Source organism: Papio anubis, chromosome 15 (genome assembly GCF_008728515.1).
Source record: "Papio anubis isolate 15944 chromosome 15, Panubis1.0, whole genome shotgun sequence".
NCBI lineage: Eukaryota > Metazoa > Chordata > Mammalia > Primates > Cercopithecidae > Papio > Papio anubis.
In genome coordinates this window covers 4,910,564-4,936,143 of record NC_044990.1, presented here as the reverse complement: position 1 = coordinate 4,936,143, position 25,580 = coordinate 4,910,564, and the positions used below count along the sequence as shown (strand labels likewise).

The 25,580-nt window shown below is 43.6% G+C and overlaps 1 protein-coding gene across 2 annotated transcripts in view; it reads right to left on the bottom strand.

The window, feature by feature from the left end:
* The window catches only part of ATP8A2 (ATPase phospholipid transporting 8A2), a 642,805-nt gene that overhangs the window by 523,776 nt on the left and 93,449 nt on the right, over window positions 1-25,580 (bottom strand). For both annotated transcript variants that reach the window (XM_031655775.1, XM_003913687.5), the window contains exon 2: window positions 15,341-15,485. In XM_031655775.1, the coding sequence (XP_031511635.1) occupies window positions 15,341-15,485 (145 nt within the window). The remainder of the gene's footprint in view (window positions 1-15,340; window positions 15,486-25,580) is intronic.

The window sequence follows — 25,580 nt, the reverse complement described above, 5'->3', positions numbered from 1 at the left end:
CATGCCCAGCCTCTATTTGTTATATTATAACAATTATTCCACGGGCATATGTGGAACCATGTTGATGCTGTCCTAATTTTAAAATATTCCATGTATTTCAGAAAGTAAGCAGCACATAAGTTTCTTTTAATGGGCTACATATTCTGACTGCCTTCATTTTTTCTAATGGTAGTATCTCAAAATATCAAAATTAATCATGCCCCTTAACACAATAGTTCAAAAAAATGATGCATAATCAATCTATCTTCAGGATATATAAGAAAGCATACTTGGCTGTGAAGAATGCTAAATCAATATCTTTTTTTTTTTTTTTTTTTTTTTTTTTTGCAGTTGCAAGATTTAATAGAGTGAAAACAGAACTCCCACACAAAGGGAGAGGACCCAAAGAGAGTAGCTGTTGCCAGCTCGAATGCCTGGGTTTATATCCCAATCAATATCTTTAAACTATTTATATAAAAAGTACTATGGTTTAAAATCCAAGTCAGTTAACTTTCTTATAATCTACTACTCTAAAATCTTTATAAATATCACAGGTTGATTTATATAAAAAACATAGTTAACTCTGTAGCAAACACCAGCACTGAATTGAAAATAGCTTCTTGTCTACTTAAGTGCATGACACATGATTTAAAAAAAAAGTTTGGAATACTGCATTGCACATTGTACCCATCAACCATCCATAGAAAATACTAGCAAAGGGACCATAAAACTAGACATAGAAGGACCTCAGAAGGTGAACTAGACACATGAAAAGACTGTCAGCAGGTAACAGAGAGTCTCCAGCTTTCTCAGCATTTCCTCAGACTTCGTACATACTAACATGGAGTTTTGGAGTTTGGGGGTACAATTTTAGGGGCAAAAAATTGAAAGCTTTTCCAATCCTCATTTGAATTTTTGTTGAGTATAGGAGCAATGTTGTCAATTGGTGGAATAAGAAAACTCACTCTTTCCCAACGATGTAACAGAAGACCCAACAACACACGAGGAGGCCACATACGCTCCCTGGGACAGCCCTGAAGAGTCATCTCTATAAATGGGTCTGTGACTATCAAACTAAACATTAAGAGAACTACTAAATTCCTGACAGTTCAATACTAACTCAAATACGATGTGAGAACTAACGTTTTGTTATAGTGATTAAACATGTTTGCGGTTGTTATGGGTCCACTGCCGCTTGTGTGTCGGCCAGTCTAGAACCACTGTCTGGGATTCACAGGAAGCCTCGATGCAGGGGGAAGAACCTTCACCACTAACTCACTGTGGACTAGAATGATTTTCCAGGTGAACTGGTGTGTCCCTCAGGAAGACAGATGTTCATGTGTAGGCCCGGTGAATTATAAGGGTTGAAAGATATGGCATGTGCCTATGTGTGTACACATTTACATAAAGCAGTGGAAGGAGTTGGTAAAAGTATGAGAAGAAATCTTCCCTTATGTTATTTTCTGTCTTGAAGTTTTTTGACCTTCCAATGTCCACAATGTTTGGCTTACAAATAGGACTAACTCATGTACAGAGAATAATGGTGGTACCTCCCCAACACACACACACATGCACTATCCTGTACTTAAAATTACTTCCTCTGCTATGTCTAATCTTACACAGTGAAAAAAACTTTGTTAAAATAGGTGTAGTGTTGAAACTGCATGACAGCTGGCAGTCAAAACAGTGATAGTGAGAGAAGTTCATGTTTCTGCCTCACCACGGCATCTTCATTATGTGAAATCATTCAATTTACTCTGGTACATTGATGTTAGAACCGTTAATGAATTCTAATTTGTAAAAGTAACATTAAAAATGAGTATGAGGCAGTTTTAACAAGGCTGAGTACTAGAGAAACAATTGTGATACTACTCAGCAAATGGCCTTACTGTTTTAAAATACAGAGCTCTATTTTTAAACTGTCAAGCTTGGTAACATGTTTCATATGCTAGACAGCAATACTTTCAAAACTTCCACCTTTCACTGGGATCAAAACAGAAGAGTCATATCTTTTATTCAATAATTTAAAGAATATTCCTGCCGGGTGCGGTGGCTCAAGCTTGTAATCCCAACACTTTGGGAGGCTGAGGCAGGTGGATCACTTGAGGTCAGGAGTTCAAGACTAGCCTGGCCAACATAGTGAAATCCCATCTCTACTAAAAATACCAAAAAAAATTAGCAAGGCCTGCTGGTGGGCGCCTGTAGTCCCAGCTACTCAGGAAGCTGAGGCAGGAGAATCACCTGAACCCGGGAGCGGGAGGTTGCAGTGAGCCAAGATTGCACCACTGCACTCCAGCCTGGGCAACAGAGCGAGACTCTGCCTCAAAGAAAGAAAAAATTTAAAAAATATGTAATATTCCTTTATGTCATTGAATCTACAATTAAGTATTCCGTTTCCATATTATGCACAGTGCCAAGTCCCTCAGAGATATTCAAAGGAGAGCCCCACAGAGCCAAAAAGTTGGTGGTCCCAAACAAGATGGAAGGGAAAAAGGAGGGAGGGTAGAAAGACACAGATGCAGACTTCATAGTCGCAATTCAATAAAACTCTAGTCATACATGTGGACCAAGTTTAAGGTTTTAACCATTCTATGAGAAAGAATCTTGGTGCTTGTTTGCGGGAGGAGGTGTCAGTGAATTTAACGTGAATTTATATGCAACTGTGTTCTTTCACGACACCGAAAGGGGAAGCCAGTTTCTTGATTCAACACCAATCCCCACATGCACACTCAAACACATTTTAGACTCGCCTTATGCTCGTAGTCCAGCCTGCTTGCTCCTAGCAGTTACAGGCTAGAAAATATATACGTACAAAAGACCCTAATGCCCAAAACGTACTTTGTGATTCTTCAGCCTGCATATTTCTCCTCTTGGCAACGTATAACTCTTGGGCAGAGTAGTACGCAAGTCCACTTCCCTTTTCCCTGAGTTACAGCTTATAATTGATTGTTTTGGTTATCAACGAATTGGAGAGCAAAATGAGTGGCAAAGAAGAAGAACATTCATAATAACCAGGTAACTGGTGGCACTGAGCAACTCTGTGTGAGTCTGTGAGCTCTTACACAGTGCGGCCTTAAACAGCTACATTCTCATCTAATTATTTTTTTCTTGTAGAGATAGGGGTCTCACTAAGTTGCCCAGGCTGGTTTCAAATTCCTGACCTCAAACCATCTTCCTGCCTTGGCCTCCCAAAGTGCTGGGATTACAGGCGTGAGCCACTGTGCCCAGCTGTTATCTAATTCTCACCATGCTACAAGGGATGACATTATTCTACTTCCGGTTTACTAACTGGAGTATCTTGACACCAAACAGATCTAGAGGTAGAGAAAGATCTGTCAAAAGTTTGTGTCTCTCCAACAGAGCCAGTGCTGCCCCCACCTTGCTGGAGGAAGGAGCTCCTTCATGACGCAGCCAATAGAGGTCGCCCCCTATATGTGTATCTCTGCTTCCCCGGGTGGTCTCATACTGGGGTGAAAGGGGCTTTCTGCTATTCTGAGGTCAACCACCTTGCCCCAACCCACAGTTCAAAATAGTTCAAAACAAAACTCAGAAACACAAGAAGCAGCATCAACGCCTTCCCCGTCACGAACACTGGAACCTGGGAATCACACTTGCCTAGTGCTGTCCACTCACAGCCCCTCTGCTAACCACCCCGAGTGATTCTCTTCTCCTGCAGCAGTACAGCCCTGCACCTCTTCCTGGGCAATGACGGCAGCCTCATGTGCTTATTCTAAATGCAGAGCAGGTGGCCGTGCACATCAAACCCGAGCACTATCACTTTGTCACTTGGCCCGTAAAAGCTCTTCCTGGCTACGGCAGCCCGTCTCCAGTAGCCTGGCCTTTCACAGCACTTTGTCCCTCATCCCTTCTGTATTAGTCTGTTTTCACGCTGCTGAAGAAAACATACCCAAGACTGGACAATTTAAAAAAGAGAGAGGTTTAATTGGAATTACAGTTCCACATGGCTGGGGAAGCCTCACAATCATGGTGGAAGGCAAGGAGGAGTAAGTTCCATCTTACATGGATGGCAACAGGCAAAAAGAGAATGAGGAAGATGCAAAAGTGGAAACCCCTGATAAAACCATCAGATCTCGTAAGATTTATTCACTACCACGAGAACAGCATGGGGGAAACCGCCCCCATGATTCAATCATCTCCCACCAGGTCCCTCCCACAACACATAGGAAATATGGGAGTTACAATTCAGTATGAGATTTGGGTGGGGACACAGAGCCAAACCACATCACCTTCTTCTTCCACATCTTTTCCAGGAAGACACACATGGCCATTACACTCTTCTGCACCTCTGCACGTGGAGTTCCCCATGTCTGGCCTGCCCTCCCCATCAAGCCCCACCCAAGTTTCCAGGCTGATTCCTACTCATCTTTCAGGCCCAGCTCATTGGTCTCTACCAGCAGCTTTGCCCCATCCTTCTACTTTCCCACCCCTGCAGTGCTGCCACTAACCACACACCCCAAATTAATGACAGAGAGGGACTGCAATGCTTACCTCACATATACCAAATGTAGGATTACGAATGTTACTTAAGAAACAAGACTTATGATCAGTCGCAGAGTTCCTGGGGCCTAAAGTAAAAGTCAGACTGCGTCTGACCAGATGGGTTTCCTCTAAGGAAGGAGGGCCCTAACCAGCTGACTCTAAAGCAGGTGGCTCCCAAGTGGGGTTTGGGAAGAGGCTATCAGAGCTTATATTTATATATACCTTCAAAAAATAAGCTTCAGGAACATTTATTAAAAGCACTGACATTGGTGTCCCAACATGATACTACGTAATGTGGCTGGAGAGGAACCTCCTTAAATGGGAAGGGTAAGTGGTGCTATGGACTGAACTGTGTCCTTCCTAAAATTCATATGTTAAGCCCTAACCCCCAGTGTGATGGGATCCTATTGTTGGGCCCTTTTGGAGATCATTAGGATTAGATGAGGTCACGAGGGTGGGACCCTCAAGTTGGGATTAGTGCCCTTACTAGAGACAGAGAGTTCTCACTCTGTCTCTCCCTCACTCTTGCTCTTGCTCTTGCTCACTCTCTTTGTTCTGTGAGGACACAGCAAGAAGGCAGCTATGTGCAAGCTAGGAAAGAGCCCTCACCAGAACCGGATCATGCTGGCACCCGGATCTTGGACTTCTAGCCTCTAGAATTATGAGAAGACCAACGCCTGCTTACGCTCCCCAGTCTATGTATTTTGCTATGGCAGCCTGAGCTAACACAGGGACAACAGTGGCACCCTCCCTGTCTCTCTCCTTACTACTACACATTTCAATTTCCAGGTCCCAGCTAGGTGGAGTCATGGATCACTGTATCTAATTTAAACTAAATTAACCCTCCCAAAAGAACAAATGGCTTAAGAGTCACGCAACAAAACCACAAATTGGAAATGATACTTATTAATAACGCAATTACAAGAAAATAAAAAGCAGCAGAATTGACACTTACATTCCTAGTAAAAGCTCTTTAAAACCATTTTACTAGGTTAAACATTAGGGTAATTTAATTAACTCTGACAAATCGGCCAAAAACATTCAAAATAATAGAGAAGACTGAACAATATGTATTTACATCCACAATTCTTAACAGAGAATCTTGGTAAATACGTACTGGGTCTTCAGTAATAACAATGATAGCATATGTATACGAGTGTTTTAAATATATAATATAAATATCAAAGGTTCATGCTAAAAAATTTTACAGGCCAGGTGCGGTGGCTCACGCCTATAATCCCAGCACTTTAGGAGGCCAAGGAGGGTGGATCATGGGGTCAGGAGATCGAGACCATCCTGGCCAAAATGGTGAAACCCCATCTCTACTAAAATACAAAAAATTAGCCAGGCGTGGTGGCACGCGCCTGTAGTCTCAGCTACTTGGGAGGCTGAGGCAGGGGAATCACTTGAACCCAGAAGGCAGAGGTTGCAGTGAGCCGAGATCGCGCCACTACATTCCAGCCTGGTGACAGAGCAAGACTCTGTCTCAAAAAGAAAAAAAAGAAAAAAAAAAAAAAAAGATGTACAAATGGGACACCCAATGAAAAAGTTTTGGAGACCACTGATATAGACAGAGAACTTGCATGAGAGTTAGGTCCACTCTGAAGCTGAAGTCTTTTCTAAGCTGAAACCTGCCAACGGTCTCCAAAAGTCTTTCGAGTGATACGGATACTGGATATGCATAGAATAATCCATCAGAGTGACTACTACCATCCCAAAATCAGCCCGAAATCATTGACATCTAATATAAAATAGTACCGGCTAAAAACATATGATTTCAGTTTTGAAGAGCTGGCTTTCATTTAAGAGAAAAGAATGGGTCAGCATTTGAATGACCAAACCCAACCTCATGGATTTCAGGAAATTTCTTTGTTAAACATCCCTACATCCCCACAATGGTCAGACCTCTCCTTTTGTTCTCTCTAAGCATTGTCCCTCTTGAAAGGGTTGCTGATTAGCATTTCTGAGTCAGCTTTTGCTGTCTGTTGAGTGACTCAGCCAGAAGTAGTAGAACAAACACTTAGATGCAACTTTCTGGATAACCACACGGAAGCTCACATGACTAAACTGAGCAGAAACAGAGCAGTCTACTCTGCTACCTAGTTTTTCAACTTAAGCAACTAGATCAGACATTATGCAAACAAACTCTTGGTGCTGTTTGTGAGCATAGGGAATTCCTTGATGCCCAGAGAGCAAGGGTTTTCCCATCTACTCATCACAACAAACATATGAAGACATTGATCCTTTTTCCGTCTGACCATCTTCCCTTCAAAATCCTGTCTGTTTCCAATTAAAGACCCAAACATTTACCAAAGTATTCAACAGAAAAACAAGAGTTTAGCATTTCTAGTTGATTTTAAGATTTGTTTAATTTTGAGAAAACTGTACACTTTTTTTCTTTTTTGAGACGGAGTTTCACTCTCGTCACCTAGGCTGGAGTGCAATGGTGCGATCTCTGCTCACTGCAACCTCCGCCTCCTGGGTTCCGGTGATTCTCCAGCCTCAGCCTCCTGAGTAGCTGGGATTACAGGTGCCCGCCACGGTGCCTGGCTAATTTTTGTATTTTTAGTAGAGATGGGGTTTCACCATGTTGGCCAGGCTGGTCTCGACTCCTGACCTCAGGTGATCTGCCCGCCTCAGCCTCCCAAAGTGCTGGGATTACAGGTGTGAGCCACCACACCTGGCTGAAAATTGTATACTTGTAGAAGAGTTGCAAAAATAAGAGAGCTGAATTCTATCCTTTGCCCAGTTTCCCCACAATGTTAACATCTTACATCACCATAGCACAATTATCAAAACTAAGAAAGTAACACTGGCACAATGCTAATCCAATTACAGACTTTATTCAAGATTCACCAGTTTTTCCACCAATGTATCTTTTCTGTTCCAGAATCCAATTCAGGGACCCACACAGTACTTACCTGACATGTCTTGGGTCTCTTCCGATTCTGGTTGAATTTTAATTTGTCTCACAAATCCTGATGCTTAATTCTTTTTAATCAAGAATCATAAATGCTCCCAAGTTCACAGCAGACAATAAGAGTTAACAGAATTTGGGAAGAGGAGAGAGGGGAAATAAATTACTGGCCGAAATTCTCAAACCAAATGCCTTTACCTATTTTAAACAGTGGGAATGGCACAGATGTTTCTTTGGTCAAATTCAAACTGGGCTCCATTATCCACCCACACAGGGGTCAACTTGATAAAGAAATCACCATGAAAGTCTGTCCTGTCAGACATTTGCTGTTTCCTTAGAAACACCAAATATAAAACTAGCCCAATGCTGACAGGCTTTTCTGTTGCTAAAAATACGCTTCAAGAAAGCTCACACATTCAATGGTTACCTGGAATGTACCACACCAAAGCTTCCCCAGTTCCAATATTTTCATCTGCAGGATTCCTCAAAAGACTTGTCCAGGGGTGTAAAGCTGATAACAGTTCTCATTACAAGATTCTTCTGTGGCATTAATTGCTGCTGGTACATCCAAAATAAGAACTCAGGATCGTGGTGCCATTCACGTTCGGAAAATACAGTGCCTGGCTTGGAAATTACCCAAGTGTATCTGCTTCTAAACCAAAAGCGGCACACCAAGAAGGAAAATCTGGAGACTATTTTCAACATCAGCAATTACTCTTGATAAGGAATACTTTCACCTTTGCCAAGCTTGATAAAGACTGCGTCTCAAACCAGAGATTATGTAAACCTGGTTTTTAAGATAATGATCTTTACATCAATCAAAAAAAGTTATGATTCTGCCAGGTGTCATGGCTCATGCCTGTAATCCCAGAACTTTGGGAGGAAAGGGCAGGAGGATCACTTGAGGTCAGGAGTTCGAGACCAGCCTGGCCAACATGGTGAAACCTCGTTCTCCACCAAAAACGCAAAAATTAGCCGGCCGTGGTGGCGGGTGCCTGTAATCCCAGCTACTCGAGAGGCTGAGGGGCAGGAGAATCGCTTGAACCCAGGAGGCAGAGGTTTGCAGTGAGTGGAGTTCACGCCACTGCACTGTAGCCTGGCCAATAGAGTGAGACTCCATCTCAAAAAAAAAAAAGTTTTGATTCTAACTAGGATGCTGGTATTGCTTCTTTGCTAAACTATAAGCAGCTTGTGCATTAAGACCAGATCCTACATAAATTCTGTAGCATTAAAACATTTAGAGAATTCTTCAACCTCACAGGACTCAATGACATTGAATCTAGTACCACATATATAATCTCTCTCCACTATTTATGGACCAATTGGTTATTGAAGATTATTTTATTCTTTTTATTCCTTAAGACAAAAATATTCTTTTAGAATTATGATCCCATCTAATTAAACTTAAGGGCTTCTGCACAGCAAAATAAACTATCAACAGAGTGAACAGACAACCTACAGAATGGGAGAAAATATATGCAAACTGTACATCTGACAAAGGTCTAATATCCAGCATCTATAAGGAACTGAAACAAATTTACAAGAACAAAATACTAACAACAGCATTAAAAAGTGGACAAAGGATGTAACAGACACTTTTCTAAAGAAGACACACATGCAGCCAACAAACATATGAAAAAAAATGCTCACGATCACCGAACATTAGAGAAACGCAAATCAAAACCACAATGAGATACCATCTCACACCACTCAGAATGGCTATTGAAAAAGCCAAAAACTAACATATGCTGGTGAGGTTGCAGAGAAAAGGGAACACTTATACACTGTTGGTGAGAGTGTAAATTAGTTCAACTATTGTGAAAAGCAGTTTGGAGGTTTTTCAAAGAGCTAAAAACCGAACTACCATTCAACCCAGCAATCCTATTACTGGGTATATACCCAGAGGAACATAAGTCCTACTACCATAAAGGTACATGGACTCCAATGCTCACTGCAGCACTATTCACAACAGCAACAACGTGGAATCAACCTAAATGTCCATCAGTGACAGACTGGATAAAGAAAATGTACATATACACTATGGAATACTACGCAGCCATAAAAAAGAATGAGATCATGTCTTTTGCAGGAACGTGGATTAAGGGGGAGACCATTATCCTTAGCAAACTAACACAGGAACAGATAATCAAACATCACACGTTCTCACTTACAAAAGGGAGCTAAATGATGAGAACTCATGGACACAAGGAAGGAAACAACAGACACTGAGGCCTACTTGAGGGTGGAGGGTGGGAGAAGGAAGCGGTGCAGCAAAAATAACTATTGAGGCCGGGCACAGTGGCTCACACCTGTAATCCCAGCACTTTGGGAGGCCAAGGCAGGTGGATCACCTGAGGTCAGGAGTTTGAGACCAGCCTGGCGAACATGGCGAAACCCTGTCTCTACTAAAAATATAAAAATTAGCCAGGCATGGTGGCACATGCCTGTAATCCCAGCTACTCAGGAGGCTGAGGCTCAAACCCAGGAGGCAGAGGTTGCAGTGAGCCAAGATTGCACCACTGCACTCCAGCCTGGGCAAGAGAGTGAGACTCTGTCTCAGATGATCATAATAATAATAATAACTATTGAATAGTAGGCTTAGTATCTGGGTGATGAAATAATATGTACAACAAACCCCTATGACATGAGTTTACCTGTATAACAAACCTGCACACATACCCCTGAACCTAAAATATAAGTTAAAACAAAACAACCAAAAAAACAAGGTAAAAAAACTTAGGATCTCAGCATAATATTATAAACAATGATACTGTACCAACCTAGCACACAGTGCTCAATTCCTTTTTCTGCAAAGGTAATACTCTATTTAAAATTTACCTTGGCAAAGCCAACAAAAATTTATCAAAAATTTACATGAAGTAATTTTCCTTTAAGGCAAACCAACCCAAAGAAATGCAGTAACTTGACAAAGCTCGAGTTATCACCGTAATTAAGTTTTTGCTAGCTAAAACGCCCACCTGAAATGAATGAGTCATTCAAAACTGAGTAACTGTAAACATTCCTAACTAGCTTTGAAGACCTCATTTCAAATATTGAAGAAAACTGCCTTATGGCTTTGAAATTCACTATTTCAAATGGCATGCTGATAATCGCATAGAAAGATTACATATGTCTGATAGTGATGACGTAAGTATTGCTCATTCCTTTGATCGGTACATTATTTCAAGATTTTTCTGGGGGAAAAAAACATTTTAACTTTAAATGTTTTTGAAAATTTAGATATATAAAATTAAAAATTCACCACCCATTTCCTCTAAATAGTGAGCTTTTGTAAGCATTTAATATTTAACTTAAAAGGATACGATGCTATTTATACAAAATGTCCAGTACGGGGAAATCTATAGAAATATAAAGTAAATTTGTGGTTCCTTAGGGGTGGGGGGAGGAAGGGATGGGAGATGATAGCTAGGGTATAATATTTCTTTTGGAGGTGATGAAAATGTTCCAAAATTGACTGTGATGATAGTTGCACAACTCTATGAATATATTAAAAATCACTGAATTGTATACTTTAGATGGCTGAATTATGCACTAAAACCTTTAAAACATTTGAAAGGAGATATGATTGTACACTTCAGCAAAAGGAGACCTTGTTAGGTGGACACACACATAATCCTACATATGTACATACACATTGAATCCCATTACTTACTATTCACTTCTAGAGGACGAGGAAAGTTATTGTTCTCATAGTTAAGGTCCTAGAAAATCAATCCCTAGTAGAAAAAGACTACTTCATAATTCTCCATCATTATGATCATCTGAATTCATTGGCTTCAATAATGAAAAACTTAATAAACCTACCACAGGCTTCGGATCAAACACTGGTGTTACTTTCAGTGTCAAGAACAAGAACAAGGTTTGGTGAGACATCTACATACATGGTACAGTCCCTCCCCAAAATTCAACGAATTGGCCAGAATTTGGAGTTCTCACGCAGTGCACTCCCCTGGGGCTGCTAAGGCCACAGTGGACCCCAGAGGGGACCTCACTCCTGCTTTCTAGGTATTTCCCCAGACCCACCCTCTTTTTTAAGTCACATCAATTCCATTCCAGTAACCTTGGGCCATGGAATTCCTGTCCTGAATGACAGCATGTCGCCCCTCGCTGCCCTCCCTTCCTCTGCATCAAACTCCCATTCCTAGTCAAACGCCAGCTGCCCAGAAAGGCAAGCGCAGAGCAACTGCTATGATCCAGAGGGTTTCAAGCCAAAACGGGCTTAGGGTTGAGGAAAGTAGGGGAGAGAACTCTGTTCCAGAGGGGACAGGCCTGCCAGGGGGTACAACGTTCAGGTAAGTCAGACAGCCCTGAGTCCGCAGACTAGCCTGAGCCTCATCTATCCCATGAGCTCCCTTCTTTTCAAAGAGCTCAATTTAGGGGCAAATGAACTGGGATAAACTCTCCATGCCCCTGCCTCTAAGAAAACCATTAACCTTTTCTCCAGAAAAATTATATTAAAAAACAAATCCTTTATCCTTTTATAAAAATGTTCCTTTGAACAGCTTTACTAACTTTTAGCAAACATTCATGGCCAAGATAAAACGCCTTATTTTTTAAAATCATTATGATAAAACTTGAGTTCAATAACATTAAAGTGCTAAAATAACATGGCTCGACGTTTTCTAAAATCCTTAAACCATAATGCTAAGAAGCTTTATAATCATTTTTGTTTGTTTGTTTGTTTGTTTGTTTGAGACAGAGTCTTGCTCTGTCGCCCAGGCCAGAGTGCAGTGGTGTGATTTTGGCTCATTGCAATCTCTGCCTCCTGGATTCAAGTGATTCTTGTGCCGCAGCCTCTCGAATAGCTGGGGACTACAGGCACGCACCACCACACCCGGCTAATTTTTGTATTTTTGGTAGAGATGGAGTTTTGCCATGTTGGCCAGGCTGATCTCAAATTCCTAGCCTCAAGTGATCCACCCACGTTGGCCTCCCAAAGTGCTGGGATTACAGGTTAGCCATTGCACCTGGCCTATAATCAATTTTTTAAAGAACTACAAGTCACTGATAACCATTAGTAATTCCTATTTAAACACACAGTCAAGGTGAACCAAACACTCAAAGGCCATTTTAAAGAACATCAAGGACCACATTTTAATTTCTTAGCCCCTATCCAGTGCACGCAGAAACTTATGTTCACAGTATAAGCCATTAACTCAGAAATTATATGAATTGTAATATATTTCAACTAATTCAATTATATACTTATACAAAGCTTTAAATAGAATAGTTGGTAACTGCCTACTTTATTCCTAACCAACCCACTGTACATCCACAACTTACTCTGCCTCTCTCAAAACAGTACAAATGAAACTGTACAGCAGGCAGCCACTCAGAATCCCTCTGGCTAATAGTACAATCAGTCTGGGTCAGCTTTCAATCTTGATTACAGAACAGGTAGTGAAGCTCCATTATCAGTGCTCTTAAAAATCTTTACCTTCCAGCTGGGCGTGGTGGCTCACGCCTGTAATTCCAGCACTTCGGGAGGCTGAGGCGGGTGGATCACCTGAGGTCAGTAGTTTGAGACCAGCCTGGCCAACACAGCGAAGCCCCGTCTCTACTAAAAATACAAAAATTAGCGGGCACGGTGGCAGGCACCTGTAATCCCAGCTATCTGGGAGGCTGAGAATCACTTAAACCCAGGAGGCGGAGGTTGCAGTGAGCCGAGATCATACCACTGCACTCCAGCCTGGGGGACAGAGCAAGACTCTGTCTCACAAAAAAAAATAAAAAATCTTTCTCTTCCATTAAAACAAAATAATTTAGACAAAAACAAAGGTCTCTATTTTATTCTCCCAGACTTAGGCATACACAAATGGATAACAAAATTAAAGGAATTAATAGGAATTAAGCAAAAATACAACTTGAAAACACACTAGAGTGTAAAAAGAAAAGTAGCTCTTCAATTCCCATATCCTTATACAGTGTATATATTTTAGAAAATCACCTTTTTGAAAGCAATTCAATAGAAACACATATGAGAAGGTGTGAAGAAACGGAACTATATGAGCAGGGCAGGATTCCAAATGGTTTAGGTAAAGTCACAGAGTTGTGCAACCATCACCCCAAAATGAAACCTCAGCCACATTCACAGTCATTCCCACGTCCCTCCAACCTTTTCCCTCTTCTCCCACCCCAGGAATCTACCTCATAACTCTATAAATCTGCCTCTTCTGGATACTTCGTATAAATGGAATCATGCACTATGAGGCCTTTTGTGACTGGCTTGTTCTACTTAGCATAATGCTTTCAAGTCTCATCCATGTTGTACAATGTGTCAATATTTCATTCCTTTTTACGGCCCAATAGTATTCCATTGTACGGATATACTTCATTTTATTTATTCGTTTATCAGATGATGGACATTTAGATTATTTCTACTTTTGGGCTATTCATAATAATGCTGCTGTGAAATATATGTATGTGAGTTTTTGTGTGGACATAGGTTTTCATTTCTCTTGGGCAGATACACCCAGGAGTGGAATGGCTAGGTCATATGGTAACTTTACGCTGAACCTTCTGAAGAAATACCAAACTGTTTTCCAAAGCAGCGCCATCGTTTTTCATCCCCAACAGCAATGCATGAGGGTACCGAGTTCTCTAAATCATCGCCAATACTTGTTATCTGTGTTTTTGATTGGAGCCAGCCTAGTTAGTGAAGTGGTAACTCACTGTGGTTGATGGTCTGTATCTTAAACGAAGCCCACACATTCTGAAATGGGGACTCAGCTATTCTTCCAAGTTACACTTTTAAGTATAAAATATGCCCAACTGTCATTCTTAAAACCCAAAATAAAGCTGCATAATCTAATAACCCTTTAATAAGTGAAAATTCCACCTCCATATAACATGCACCATTATTCTACCCCAATAATGTCCAACAGCCTGACCTTTCTACATAAAGATGTCAGGCTAAGACGTCTGTACAAGTATGAGTGCGGTAGTGGAATATTTGAACATATAACAAAGTTTTTGTCTTTCAAAAAAGAACACTGGATTGGAACTCAGGTTTGTCAATAATCTATGTGTAACCTGATAAATCACTGAACTTCTCTACACCCAAGCACGGTGATCTGAGCAGCTCGCAGAACTACATCCTCTGAAGTCACTCCCAGATACAAAGTTGTTTAAGCCTGAAAGTTTAATGAAATTTGAAAATGTACACACACCCGTGCTAAAGAACTAGCTTTGCACAGCAGAAAAAAAATTTACCCTTAGTAGTCAGATGGGCTGGGTTCAATTTCCAGGTCTGCCATTTAGGAGCTGTATGACTATAGGTACATTATTTAGCATCTTTATATTCCAGTCTCCTGGCCCGCTTCAAGAGGTTATGAAGATTCACTAAGCTGCTATAGCCAGAGTGTGTGACATAGCCGCCAGCAAAAGTAGACATTTAAACGCTAGCTTCTGTCCATCTTTCTGCTAACTCTGGGCAAAGTTTCCCAGCAAATGAAGACCTCTTAACAATTGTCGTGGACCACTGACAACCGAATGTGAGTCTTTGTGACTTGTGGGAGTCCCTGATGAAGCACGTCCCCCACAGTACGGTCTGCAAATTGCTAAAGAGAGCTATCAACTGGCTTAAAACAAGGCTAGAAGGGGGTTCCGGGAAGGAAGCCCAGGCATGAAAAGAGCAGAGACCTCATTTTTGTCGGTGACATGAGAGGGAAAACTTCTCAGGGCTCACAGGCAGGCTGGGCGCAGAACGGATGCGCAGGAGAGGACGGTGAGGGCTGCGTTCGCACGAGCCCATTGGAAGCGCGGGGCTGCACTGCGGGCTGGCGGGGTGGGGAGGGGGCCGCGGAAGGCTCCGGAGACGAACCGGGGCCGGCCAGGTGCGCCGCCAAGCCCCGCGCAGGAGGGCGAGCCCCTTCCCCGCTGCGACTCCACCGCCTTCCGCGCGAGCCGGCCGCCTTCTCCTACCTGATCTGGTTGTCGCGGAATTTGTTGAGATGCGGTTGGTTGAGGTAAATGGTGCGGGCGGGTGCCTCCAGCTGGTCTCCAACAGACGTGGCCCGTGACATCTCATCCTCCGCCTTCTTATAGCCCAAAGAAGAACGAACTGGTCCTGCAGAGACAGGGCGCAGGCAGAGAATACGACACAAAGAAGTCAACCGCCAGGCGGGAGGCGGCGAGCGCGGGCCGCGGGCGGGCGGCCACCGGCGGGGAAGGATGCTCGGGCGAGGCGGGCGTCGCCTCTGTACCTTGGCTCCCCCTGGAGACGCCGGGCCAAGAGAGCCTCGGCCGGCCCCGCCTCGGCTCCCGGGCCCCCGGCTCCGGCCCCGCCTCGCGCGGCCCCCGCCGCGCGGCCCCCGGCGCTTGTGGAGCGAGCCCCGCCCCGGGTGAGCCGCCCCCAGCTCCTGCGCTCCCTCCCTGCAGGGCCCTGGCCGGGCTGGACGCCCAAGCTGTGTGCGGGGCCGGGGAGGCTGATCGCGCGGGGGCGCCAAGGCCAGCGGCACCCCCAGCCATCTGGCCGAGCGTACCCTCTAGTCCTGGGGACTGAGCTCTGGAACTGGGTTTTCTGGGCTCCTTTGATCTTCCTTAGGAACAGAGACAGCAGCAATGGGAATGCACCCTGCAAGCAGCCACCGCAGAAAGAGATGGCGAAAGCACACCTCTGGGCAGTAAAAATGGGCTTCCCAGACCCCAGGGTGAAGAGCTTGCTCCCACCATGGTCTGCAAGGGATCCGCTGCTCTTCTCCCTACAGGCACCTGGAGAACTGAGTACACTAGCTGTCCCAACCCAGCTCTGGACCAGCGAGCGAGCTTTCATTTTATTGCTTAAATTACTGTTTCTGTGGCTACGTGGCAAGCCAGCCTAGCTCAGTATTTGATTTCAGTCCTATGGGTCAAGCCTTTTTGGGTGGCCCCAAACCCCCACCCCCCAATAACCTTCACTTGAGACGTTCCAGCCTAGACCTAGAGAAGGATCCAGTTATTACTGAAACTGGTACAGGCACGTAGATCTTAACCTCATCTCCAACTCTAAAGCAGCATCCTTTGTTAGAAGGGGCTGCCCAGCTTGAGAAGTGACCTTCAGAGGAGAGGCGTCTTTTCAGAAAAATTAATACCCTACAGATGAAGCCTTATCTTGTTTTTCTTAAATATACATTAGCCCTCTAATACTTGCCATGCTTTCCAACTATCAAAGAAATGGACGTTGCACATCATTAAAAAACTGACATCTTACACAAGCAAACCTTCACTTCCCTGTTACAAAGAATACTTTTCACTGTCATAGAGAAACACTTTGAAAGAGAAAGTTTTGGCTACATCATCTTTTTCAAGTGATTAGAAGGGTGATAATCTTTATCCTAAGAAAGGGACAAGCGAAACGTAAACTCGTTTACTGAAAGCTGACATATTATTCTGAATATTAAGTAAGAGTTAAGTCTGAAATGGGCTAAGGCTTCTCCCTTCACCCAGATGGGGACGCCTAGTGGATGCAGGGTCCAGGGCTCAAGCCGGGTCCCTGGTCACAGGCCAGGCACACTCCAGTTTTCCTCTTGCTTTCTGTGTGTGCCCACAGTGCCCTGGCTATTCCTCACTCAGACATGATCCCTCACCTCCTTCCCTCCAACCTCCCACTCTCGGGGGTCTTTCTGGCTCCATTGGACACTGCTTGGTCCACTACTCATCAGCAAGCGGCAGCAGAGAGCAAGAATCCCTTCTCCAGACTGGCCCACCAGCTGGGGCGCCCGGACTGCAATAAGGGAAGGACAGGTGTTGGAGCATTTGCTGATGTAAGACAGATGGAGAATATTTTTGAAGCTAGCCTATATGGAAGTATTGCTTTTCTCTCTGCCCACTTACCCTGCCTTGTCTTCCTCCACAGTACCAGATATCATCATTACCTGAGTTTATTTATGGATGCTCTGTCTTACTGCACCCAGGAGCCCAAGCTCCAGAACAGTAGGGACAGGCTGGGTTCACTGAACAGAGCTTGGTCAAAGTGGTTCATTGCTCACCGAGTGGCTCTCAGTTCCCCTGTGCATTCGTATTACCAATGCAGCTCTCACAATGTTCCTGGGCCCTGCCCTCTCAGATTCTGTGGTCACTGTGTTTTGTTTCTCAAGCTCACTAAGTGATGCTGATGAGCACCCAGTCAGGATCACTTGTTAGATGCCACTGAGAACACAAAAACAAAAGATCAGGTTCCTGCCCTCGAAAATGTTCCCTCAATTAAGGCATGAAGGTGTAACCATGGTTACTTACCAGTGTGTGACTAAGAGTGGACCCAAAGGTGCTAAGGAGGCTCAGAGGTCAGCAACTTCTTTGTGCTGGGGGAGGGCAGGTGGTGGAATAGATTCTGAGTACAGACAGAAGAGCCTGGCAATGTGGGTGAGGTGTGGATTAGGAAAGGGAAGGGCATTGTGGGCAAGGGCAAGAAGAGCTTAAGCAAAGGCTCAAGCAGACAAAATGGTATTGGGGCCAACTAAAAAAACAAATCAACCCTGAGGGTCCAAACTGGGAAAAAGGAGAGAAGAAGTTCACCAAAAAAAATAGCCTGTGGCCAGACTGTGGATGACTCAATGTCAAGCACAGAAGCTTGAACTTCATCCTGAAGGTCACAGGAGGCCACAGAAGATTTCTGAGCCAGAGAGAAGAGCATCCGGCAGTGACGGCAAAGGGGGAACAGCAGGAGAGGAGAATATTCAGATAAGGGGACCAGGTAGGAAATAAATTCTACAATCTAGAAGCAAGATGATAAAAGCATGAATTAAATGGAGGATGGGATAAAAGGATGGACATGAGAAACATCTCAAAAGAAAACCCTGAGCTGGGCACGGTGGCTCATGCCTGTAATCCCAACACTTAGGAAGGCCAAGTTGGGAGGATTCCTTGAGCCCAGGTGTTTGAGCCCTAGGCAACATAGCAAGACCTCATCTCTACCAAAAATAAAAAAAGAAAGAAAAAAAACTCTGCAAGATCTCTGGGGAGGTGAGGTTTAAATGTGTGCACCAGAAAAGGAAGAAACACGAGACCACTGAGGTTTGAAGAAGACTGAGACAAAAAAAAAAAAAAAAATCACTGATAGAAATAATAACAGGAACAATAACTTTTCCAAACAAGAATTTAGATGTTGGATAACAAATATTGTAATGAAAAAAAGTATTGACACGAGTAAATAGTGATGACAGAATAAAGTGGAATAATATCTTACCACTTACCTACCTAGCATGCTTCAGGCCAACACAGCTTTCTATACCATGGCAGGGGAAATCTGGGGATTATTTTCTAGGTAGAAATAGTTATACCACCCCGCACCTGTCCCTGAGATTCAGATAAATTTTTTCTACCTCAGTGGCCTCATCTCAACCTAACCCTGTATTAGAGAAAAACATTAATATTTTCAAAAAAAATTGTGGAAAACATATTGCCTAAGGAAACATTATACCATCTACAGCAAAGCACATTATGACTAAGGTTTCAAATTCAGACTCATGAGATAATTCTGAGTTAATGCATTTTGCAAATACCACCACATAAAATGAGTATACGCTTACACCTCCCCCATATAATCAGGCGCCGTGTCAGCAGAGAGTGGGAGTTCAATAAATATCTATTAGTTGAGAAAGAAACCAAAGAGAAGGGAAAGAACTAAGAGAACAAGAGGAAGCAAAGAGAAAAGCACTACATTTGCCCCCACCCTGCAAAGTGGAAATGCAGACAAGACAGTGGAAGGTCAAGGCCGTAAACGAATACATAAGAGGCTAATGTAGTAGGTGCCTTTATCCAGTGGCTGAACCAGCCTTTCCCTTGTCTGTCTCCCTTGAACCAGACCTCTTTCCTCATACAAGCCAGGCAGCCCACGAGCTGGGTCATACCGTGCAATCCTGTCTACTTGTTACAGCTCTTTGGACCAGGGATGGTTACTTGGTCCAAATTGGGCCACCAAGGGTCTCTCTCCTGGGAACTTTGACATGGGAACTAGTAAGGACCATTTCTGCATGTGGCTGACCTATTAGCGTACACACACCAGGTCTCTAGATGGCCATCTTCTACCTCTGAGTGGACCAGGAGACAGAGAAAGGATTTTGTTTGAGATAGAGATGAGGCAGCTGCATGAAGAACAGCCCCAACAGTTTTTTGGGTCCTAAGTCCGGTCCTCTCCAAGATCCCAGCTGCACTAGGGGGTTTGGGTTCCATGAGCCACCACTGGATCATTCTATAAACTTCTCATAACCACATATCTTAACTAGTATGGTAAAGCAGTATACAGAGAACCTGTTTTCCCCTATAAGATGGAAAAGCAAGAAGGGTTAAAGAGGAAGGACAAATTCCTATTGACCTGTAGATCACCACCAGGTGCCCAGGATTTTAGATAATCTGGCACAGATGCTATTAGATGCCACAACCCAGACCCAGGAGGCTGAATCTGACAGAGGAAAGTTTTCACGGCCACATCTGGGCCAGCAGGTTTTGATGAAGCCCCAAAGTGGGTGGGAAGTGCAAGACTAATGAGATAAGCACCCCTGTCCTCCTCCTGCTGCCTTCCGAGTTTCTGCCCAGGGTTGGAGAAAGAACAGAATGTTAGGAAATCGAGAGAGATGGTAGAGAATGCCCACCAGAGACCACAATAAGAGGACAGGTGAAGAACAGGGAAGGGCAGAGGAGAGCAGATCGGTTACAGTAGACACACCAGTGACCCACAGAAGCATGAGGAGGTGGAAGGGGAGGGACGCTCACTAAGCTGCTCCAGTGCTGCCAGCCGCTCACCTTCCACCAGCTCTAGCTCTCTGGTTGATGCCTCCTCCATGCACTTCATTCACTTCATTGTACAAAATGTACATTCTCATATTTTCAACCTTCTAAACATGATTGGTCATGTTTTTCATTTCACTGAATGACTCAGATTCCTCATCATTTCACTCACTTAGAATGTGTGTGTGGCAACAAGAATGTGGAAGTCACTGGCGAGGAAGCAGGGACAATGGCGGACCTCACGTTGTCAGGGGAGCAGGTAAAAGTGAGGACAACACCCAGTTTCTATCCATTACATAAACAATTTCCATGGAGAGGGATTTGGGGAAGACAATGAAAAATGCTGAGAAGTTTTTGAAATTTGCTCCAATATATTAAATATTATAATAATATGTATGCATGTATTCGTTTATTTATAATAACTTTTATGTAACATACATAAATAAAAGCATAAACTAAATAGGTCAGGGAGTTAAGAACTTCAAATAAGGGATTAAACACAAAAGAACAGTCAACATTAGGGCAAATTATTACTGTTTCATTGCCTTAAGTAACACAGAAACAAAATCCTTAACTCCAAACTGCAGTATTTTCACCCTAACTTAATTCAAAATGTTTAAAACTCCAAAACATGCCTAAGACACATCTAGTCCATTTCCCTGGCAAAGAAGTTTCATTATCTCAAAAAAAAAAAAAAAAAAAAACTTTGGAAACAAATACCTTCATCTTCCTTCCTACACCAGTCACACAGGCCACCCTCATCCTCCTCCCATCGCCAGTCACACAGGCCGTCCCACGTCAGTCAGGCTGTAACTGTGCTCCTTACGCACAGAATGAAAAGTCGAGGTGGAGTCAGACAGGGCTTGGACACTGTTGTGCAATAGTATGTCTGGTCTTTGTCTTCAGTTCCTGTGAGGCAGCCTCTAAAACCTGGAATTTCCCAGTGATAGGAGCATCTTCGTTATTCATGGTGGACCCCTCTGTGCATACCTGAGTTCATGCTAAGATGATGACTCATGGTGGGTTGCTCAATGGTTTAAGAATGGGGTCCAGCCATCCCAGAAGGGCCAATCATGTGGTTAGAGGGTTGGGGGTTTGAGCCGGGTGATTCAGTCTGACCTTCCAACTTCTAGGGAGGGGAAAGGGGGATGGAGGTTGAATTCATGTGACCAATGATCCAATTAATAATGCCTACATAATGAAACCCCAATAGAAACCTGTGGACACTGAAATTCAGGGGAGCCTCCCAGGTTGGTGATTCACATCAATATGCCAGGAAGAGACACACCTTGAAGACACACAAGCTTCATGTTCAGGACCCTCCCAGACCTCAACCTCTGTGTCTCCAGTTGGCTGGTCCTGACTTCTGTCCTTTATAATAAAACTGTACCATAAGTGTAGCATTTTTCTGAGTTCTTTGAAGGGGCAGTGGGACCCTTGAGTATATAGCCAGTTGGTCAGATGTGCAGGTGGTCTGGGAACCCCGGAGCCTGCAGCTGGTAGTTGAAGCATGGACAATCTTCTAGAGGACTGTGCCCTTAACCTGTGAAGTCTGACCTCACTCCAGGTAGCTGATGTTAGAATTGCATTGCAGACATTTCTCTGTGAACTCTAGAATGATAGAGCCAAAAGGGAAACCTTATTATCAGTCACAAAACCATATTAGCTCAAATGAAAGATAGGATTAGAAGCCAGATCTGCAGAAACTTGAATCCAATTCTCCATTAATAGAACAGGCTGCTTCTTGTGAGCTTAGGTAAGCAGGCTACCATCTGAGCCTTGGTTTCTTCATCTGCAAAATAGAAATCGATTACATAAATCAAGGGTTGGCAAATTTTTCTGTAAAGTGTCAGTTGGTGAATATTTTAGGCTTCATGGGCTACATATGGTCTCTGTCTTATAGTCTCCTTCTTCTTTCTCTTCTCCCTCTTCTTCTTCTTCTTCTTCACACATCTTTAAAAATGTAAAAACCAGTCTTACTTTACAGGCCATGGTGTACTGAGCCCTTATATAAACGAAGTTCTTTTGCAGTTCATAGCCTGATTATATCCCAACTCCCAGTTAAATTTCTATAGCTGAAATTTCCTGGTAAACATAGGTATTCAAACTGTTATTACATGAATTAAGAAGTTGGTTATGTCTTTTTTCTAATGTTTTAGGTACTTGAAAAGTACGTAAAGGTAGTTTTCTCTTTGCCCCCAGAAAAATCTCTAGAAAAACAGTGCAGTCATTACAAAGCCTTTGTAACATGAGGCACGTGCGCATGTGTATACACACACATTCCACTCCTCAAAAGAGTTTCAAGTTCAACTATGGCCTCTACCCCATATTTACAAAGATGTTTTATAATCCTTCAGAACACAGACACATCAAAAGCAGTTCAGCCATTGGGGAAGCACTTGGGCTGATTATTTCTCCTAATCAAACAGACACAATGAAAATGCTGTGCAAATGCAAAATGTGATTATTTTAGCCTTGCCAGACACATTTCGAAGGCCTTTTCAAGACCCTCCTTTGCACAAACCGCATCTCTCCAAATATAGCATCTGCAATCCACTTCTATCCAAGAATTCAAAAGAAATAAACACAAAGGGAAAGCGACACTGATGGGTCAGGATTTTTTATGACTGCAAATACTTGTTGGTTTCTTTCTTTTTTTCAGATCAGAGAAGATGCAAAGAGAGGTAACAGGCCGTGGATTCTTTATGATTTAAAATATTGTTGGGTGTGGAATGCATTCAGTTATTGAGCACCTCCTAGATAGAAGGCATTTTGCAAAGTAGTGGGTAGGGAGAGGGGCATAAGCTTCCATTTTTGCAGCAACAGAGAGCGAGAAATGTGGAAATTCAAAGCACAAAGATGGCTGCCAGTCTCAGTGGGGGCCAAAGAAACAGGGTGATTTCATTCAGGAAGCCATTTGAAGTAGGCTTATAAGAATGATTATGATTTGGCTGTGCAGAGAAACAGCAGAGCATTGCAGGTGTAATTGCACGTGAGCAGGGACACATGCTGGTGATACTTTACTTACAACCTAGTTGGCTCCAGCACAGTGGGTGAAAGTTGAGCCATTGTAATTTGAAGCCCTGTTTCCAATAAGTACAGCAATATAAATTGGGCTTCTGTTCCTCGAAACCCATTTTATACCTTAGACATATTAAATTCATCCTGCAATTTAAATGAAAACAAATATGCTTTTAAGGAAATGTATGTCATATCTAAAACCAAAAACCAACAAAAAAAGAAAAGCTATGCTTCAAACACTCAATTCAGAGTAATTTTTCATCTGGGCTGGATTGGTTGAGGTTTAAAAATACAAGTCCAGTGACTTCTCCTTAGCAACTTCCTCTGTTGCTAGGATAGACATTCTCCATTGTTCCTAGGACCCCAACACTGACCCAAGTTAGGGATACCAGCTCTAAAATCTCATTGCTGATTCAATATGCATAAACACCATCTTCAAACAGCTAATCTAAGAGACGGGCGGTTTCCTTTGAAGTTGTGGTTTGCCTGTCCTCAGCATATTTTGTTTGTTTGTTTTTGTTTGAGACGGAGTCTCTCCCTGTTGCCCAGGCAGAAGTGCAATGGTGCAATCTCGGCTCCCTGCAACCTCTACCTCCCAGATTCAAGCAATTCTCCCACCTCAGCCTCCCGAGCAGCTGGGATTATAGGCACCTGCCATCACGCCCGGCTAATTTTTGTATTTTTGTAGAGATGGGGTTTCACCATATTGGCCAGACTGGTTTTGAACTCCTGACCTCAGGTGATCCACCCACCTCGGCCTCCTAAAGTGCTGGGATTACAGGCATGAGCCACTGCACCCAGCCTTGTCCTAAGCATTTTGAAGACCCACACAGCTTGGCCAAAGGCACATGGCTTCACTGCAACCAGCCCCATAGCCAGCCCACCTCCCCAGTGACATCAATGACCCCTCTCCTGCTGCTCCTGAACCCCACCCATGATGACCTTCTTTCCTCAAGACATCAGCTCTGTTCCTTCTCCACAGACCTGGTTCTTACTTTTCCTTCACCTCAAATGTTCCTCCTGTCACTCAGGCATCAGCTTAAATGTCACTTCCCCACAGAAGCACTTTGTGACCACGCCCTAGCTACACCATTCCCGTTCTCACTTATTCCCTAACACCACACGTTATTTCTTGCATGGCACATACCACTCCACAAAATGTGTATATTCATTTTCTGTCTTCCAACATTCTACAGGAGCTCCGGGAGGACAGGGCCCATGCTCGTCTTCATCACCTCTGCATCCCCAGGAAATGGGACGCAGAAGGCATTCAGTAAACATGTTTGACGAGTGACTCACGTGAACACAAAATTTCACATTCTGTCTTAAGTGGACAGAGAAAAATGCAATTCTTCAAATTTTGTCTGCAACTAATCTGACCCACCTCCTAAGGCATCATCCAGTATAGATAGCTGGGAAAAAAATGAAAATGTCCAGTTTTGTTTGTAGCTCCGTCCAATGTGAAAAGTTAAGATAAGTGGTATTCAGTCTTTCTTGAATAAGGACGCTTTAGCTCCCAGATGACTTCATCCTCCTCTGGCTTCTCTCTTGAAAATGGTGCTGGGTCCACGGAGGGTAGAGATGGGGGCGTGGGGAACAGTTAGGATCCTTGCACATAAATGCCTTCTGCCTCCTCGGGTCTGCAGAATAACATCCCTGGTCCCCTTGCTGGCATTTGGGCGATGTCTGTGACTGGTCTCGCTTGGCTTTGTCAAAGGGCATCTGTGTTCCCTAGATGGCTCTGCCTCACCTGGGCACCCTCTGCAGAGCCTACAGAGTCTGCTGTGCTCTCTCTGCCACCTTCTGTCAGCCTCAATCCACAACCCTGCCAAGCCAGGCCCCAGGGAAGCCCCAGGAGCTTTCAGATCAGCTCCCAGACCACACGAGAAGCACAGGTGGGCAGTTTGAGAAAACAGGACCTCCCTGTTGCTCCTCAGTACCCTCACTTATCCCACATACTTCATCTTTCCGACTGGGGAAGCTTTCCCCGGGGAGAGAAACATCAAGACGTATCTCATCACACTGCTTCCTTTCCTCCTCCCGCCTTCCACTCCATCTTCTGGAAATTAAAAACAGGTAAGTGTTTTAATGCACTTCCCTCACGCCATTCTTCTGCATTCCAAACAATCCTTAAAATGACAGTGACTGGAACTGCGGTGCGCCCCAGCACACGCGGCTTCTGCAGGGCATGGCGAGTGCACCTGTAAATTCCAGCGACCCAGGAGGCTGAGGCGGGAGGACTGCTTGAGCCCAGGAGTTTAAGGCCAGCATGGGCAACATAGCAAGACGCTCGTCTCAAAAACAAAAGCCCTGCTCAGGTATCTCTTCCTTAATGTGGAAAATGTTGAGAGTCAAGCCATCCAACTCTTGTAAGTATGAGATATTTATAATATAACTATATAATACAGATTAATATATACAATTAAGTATTGTATGT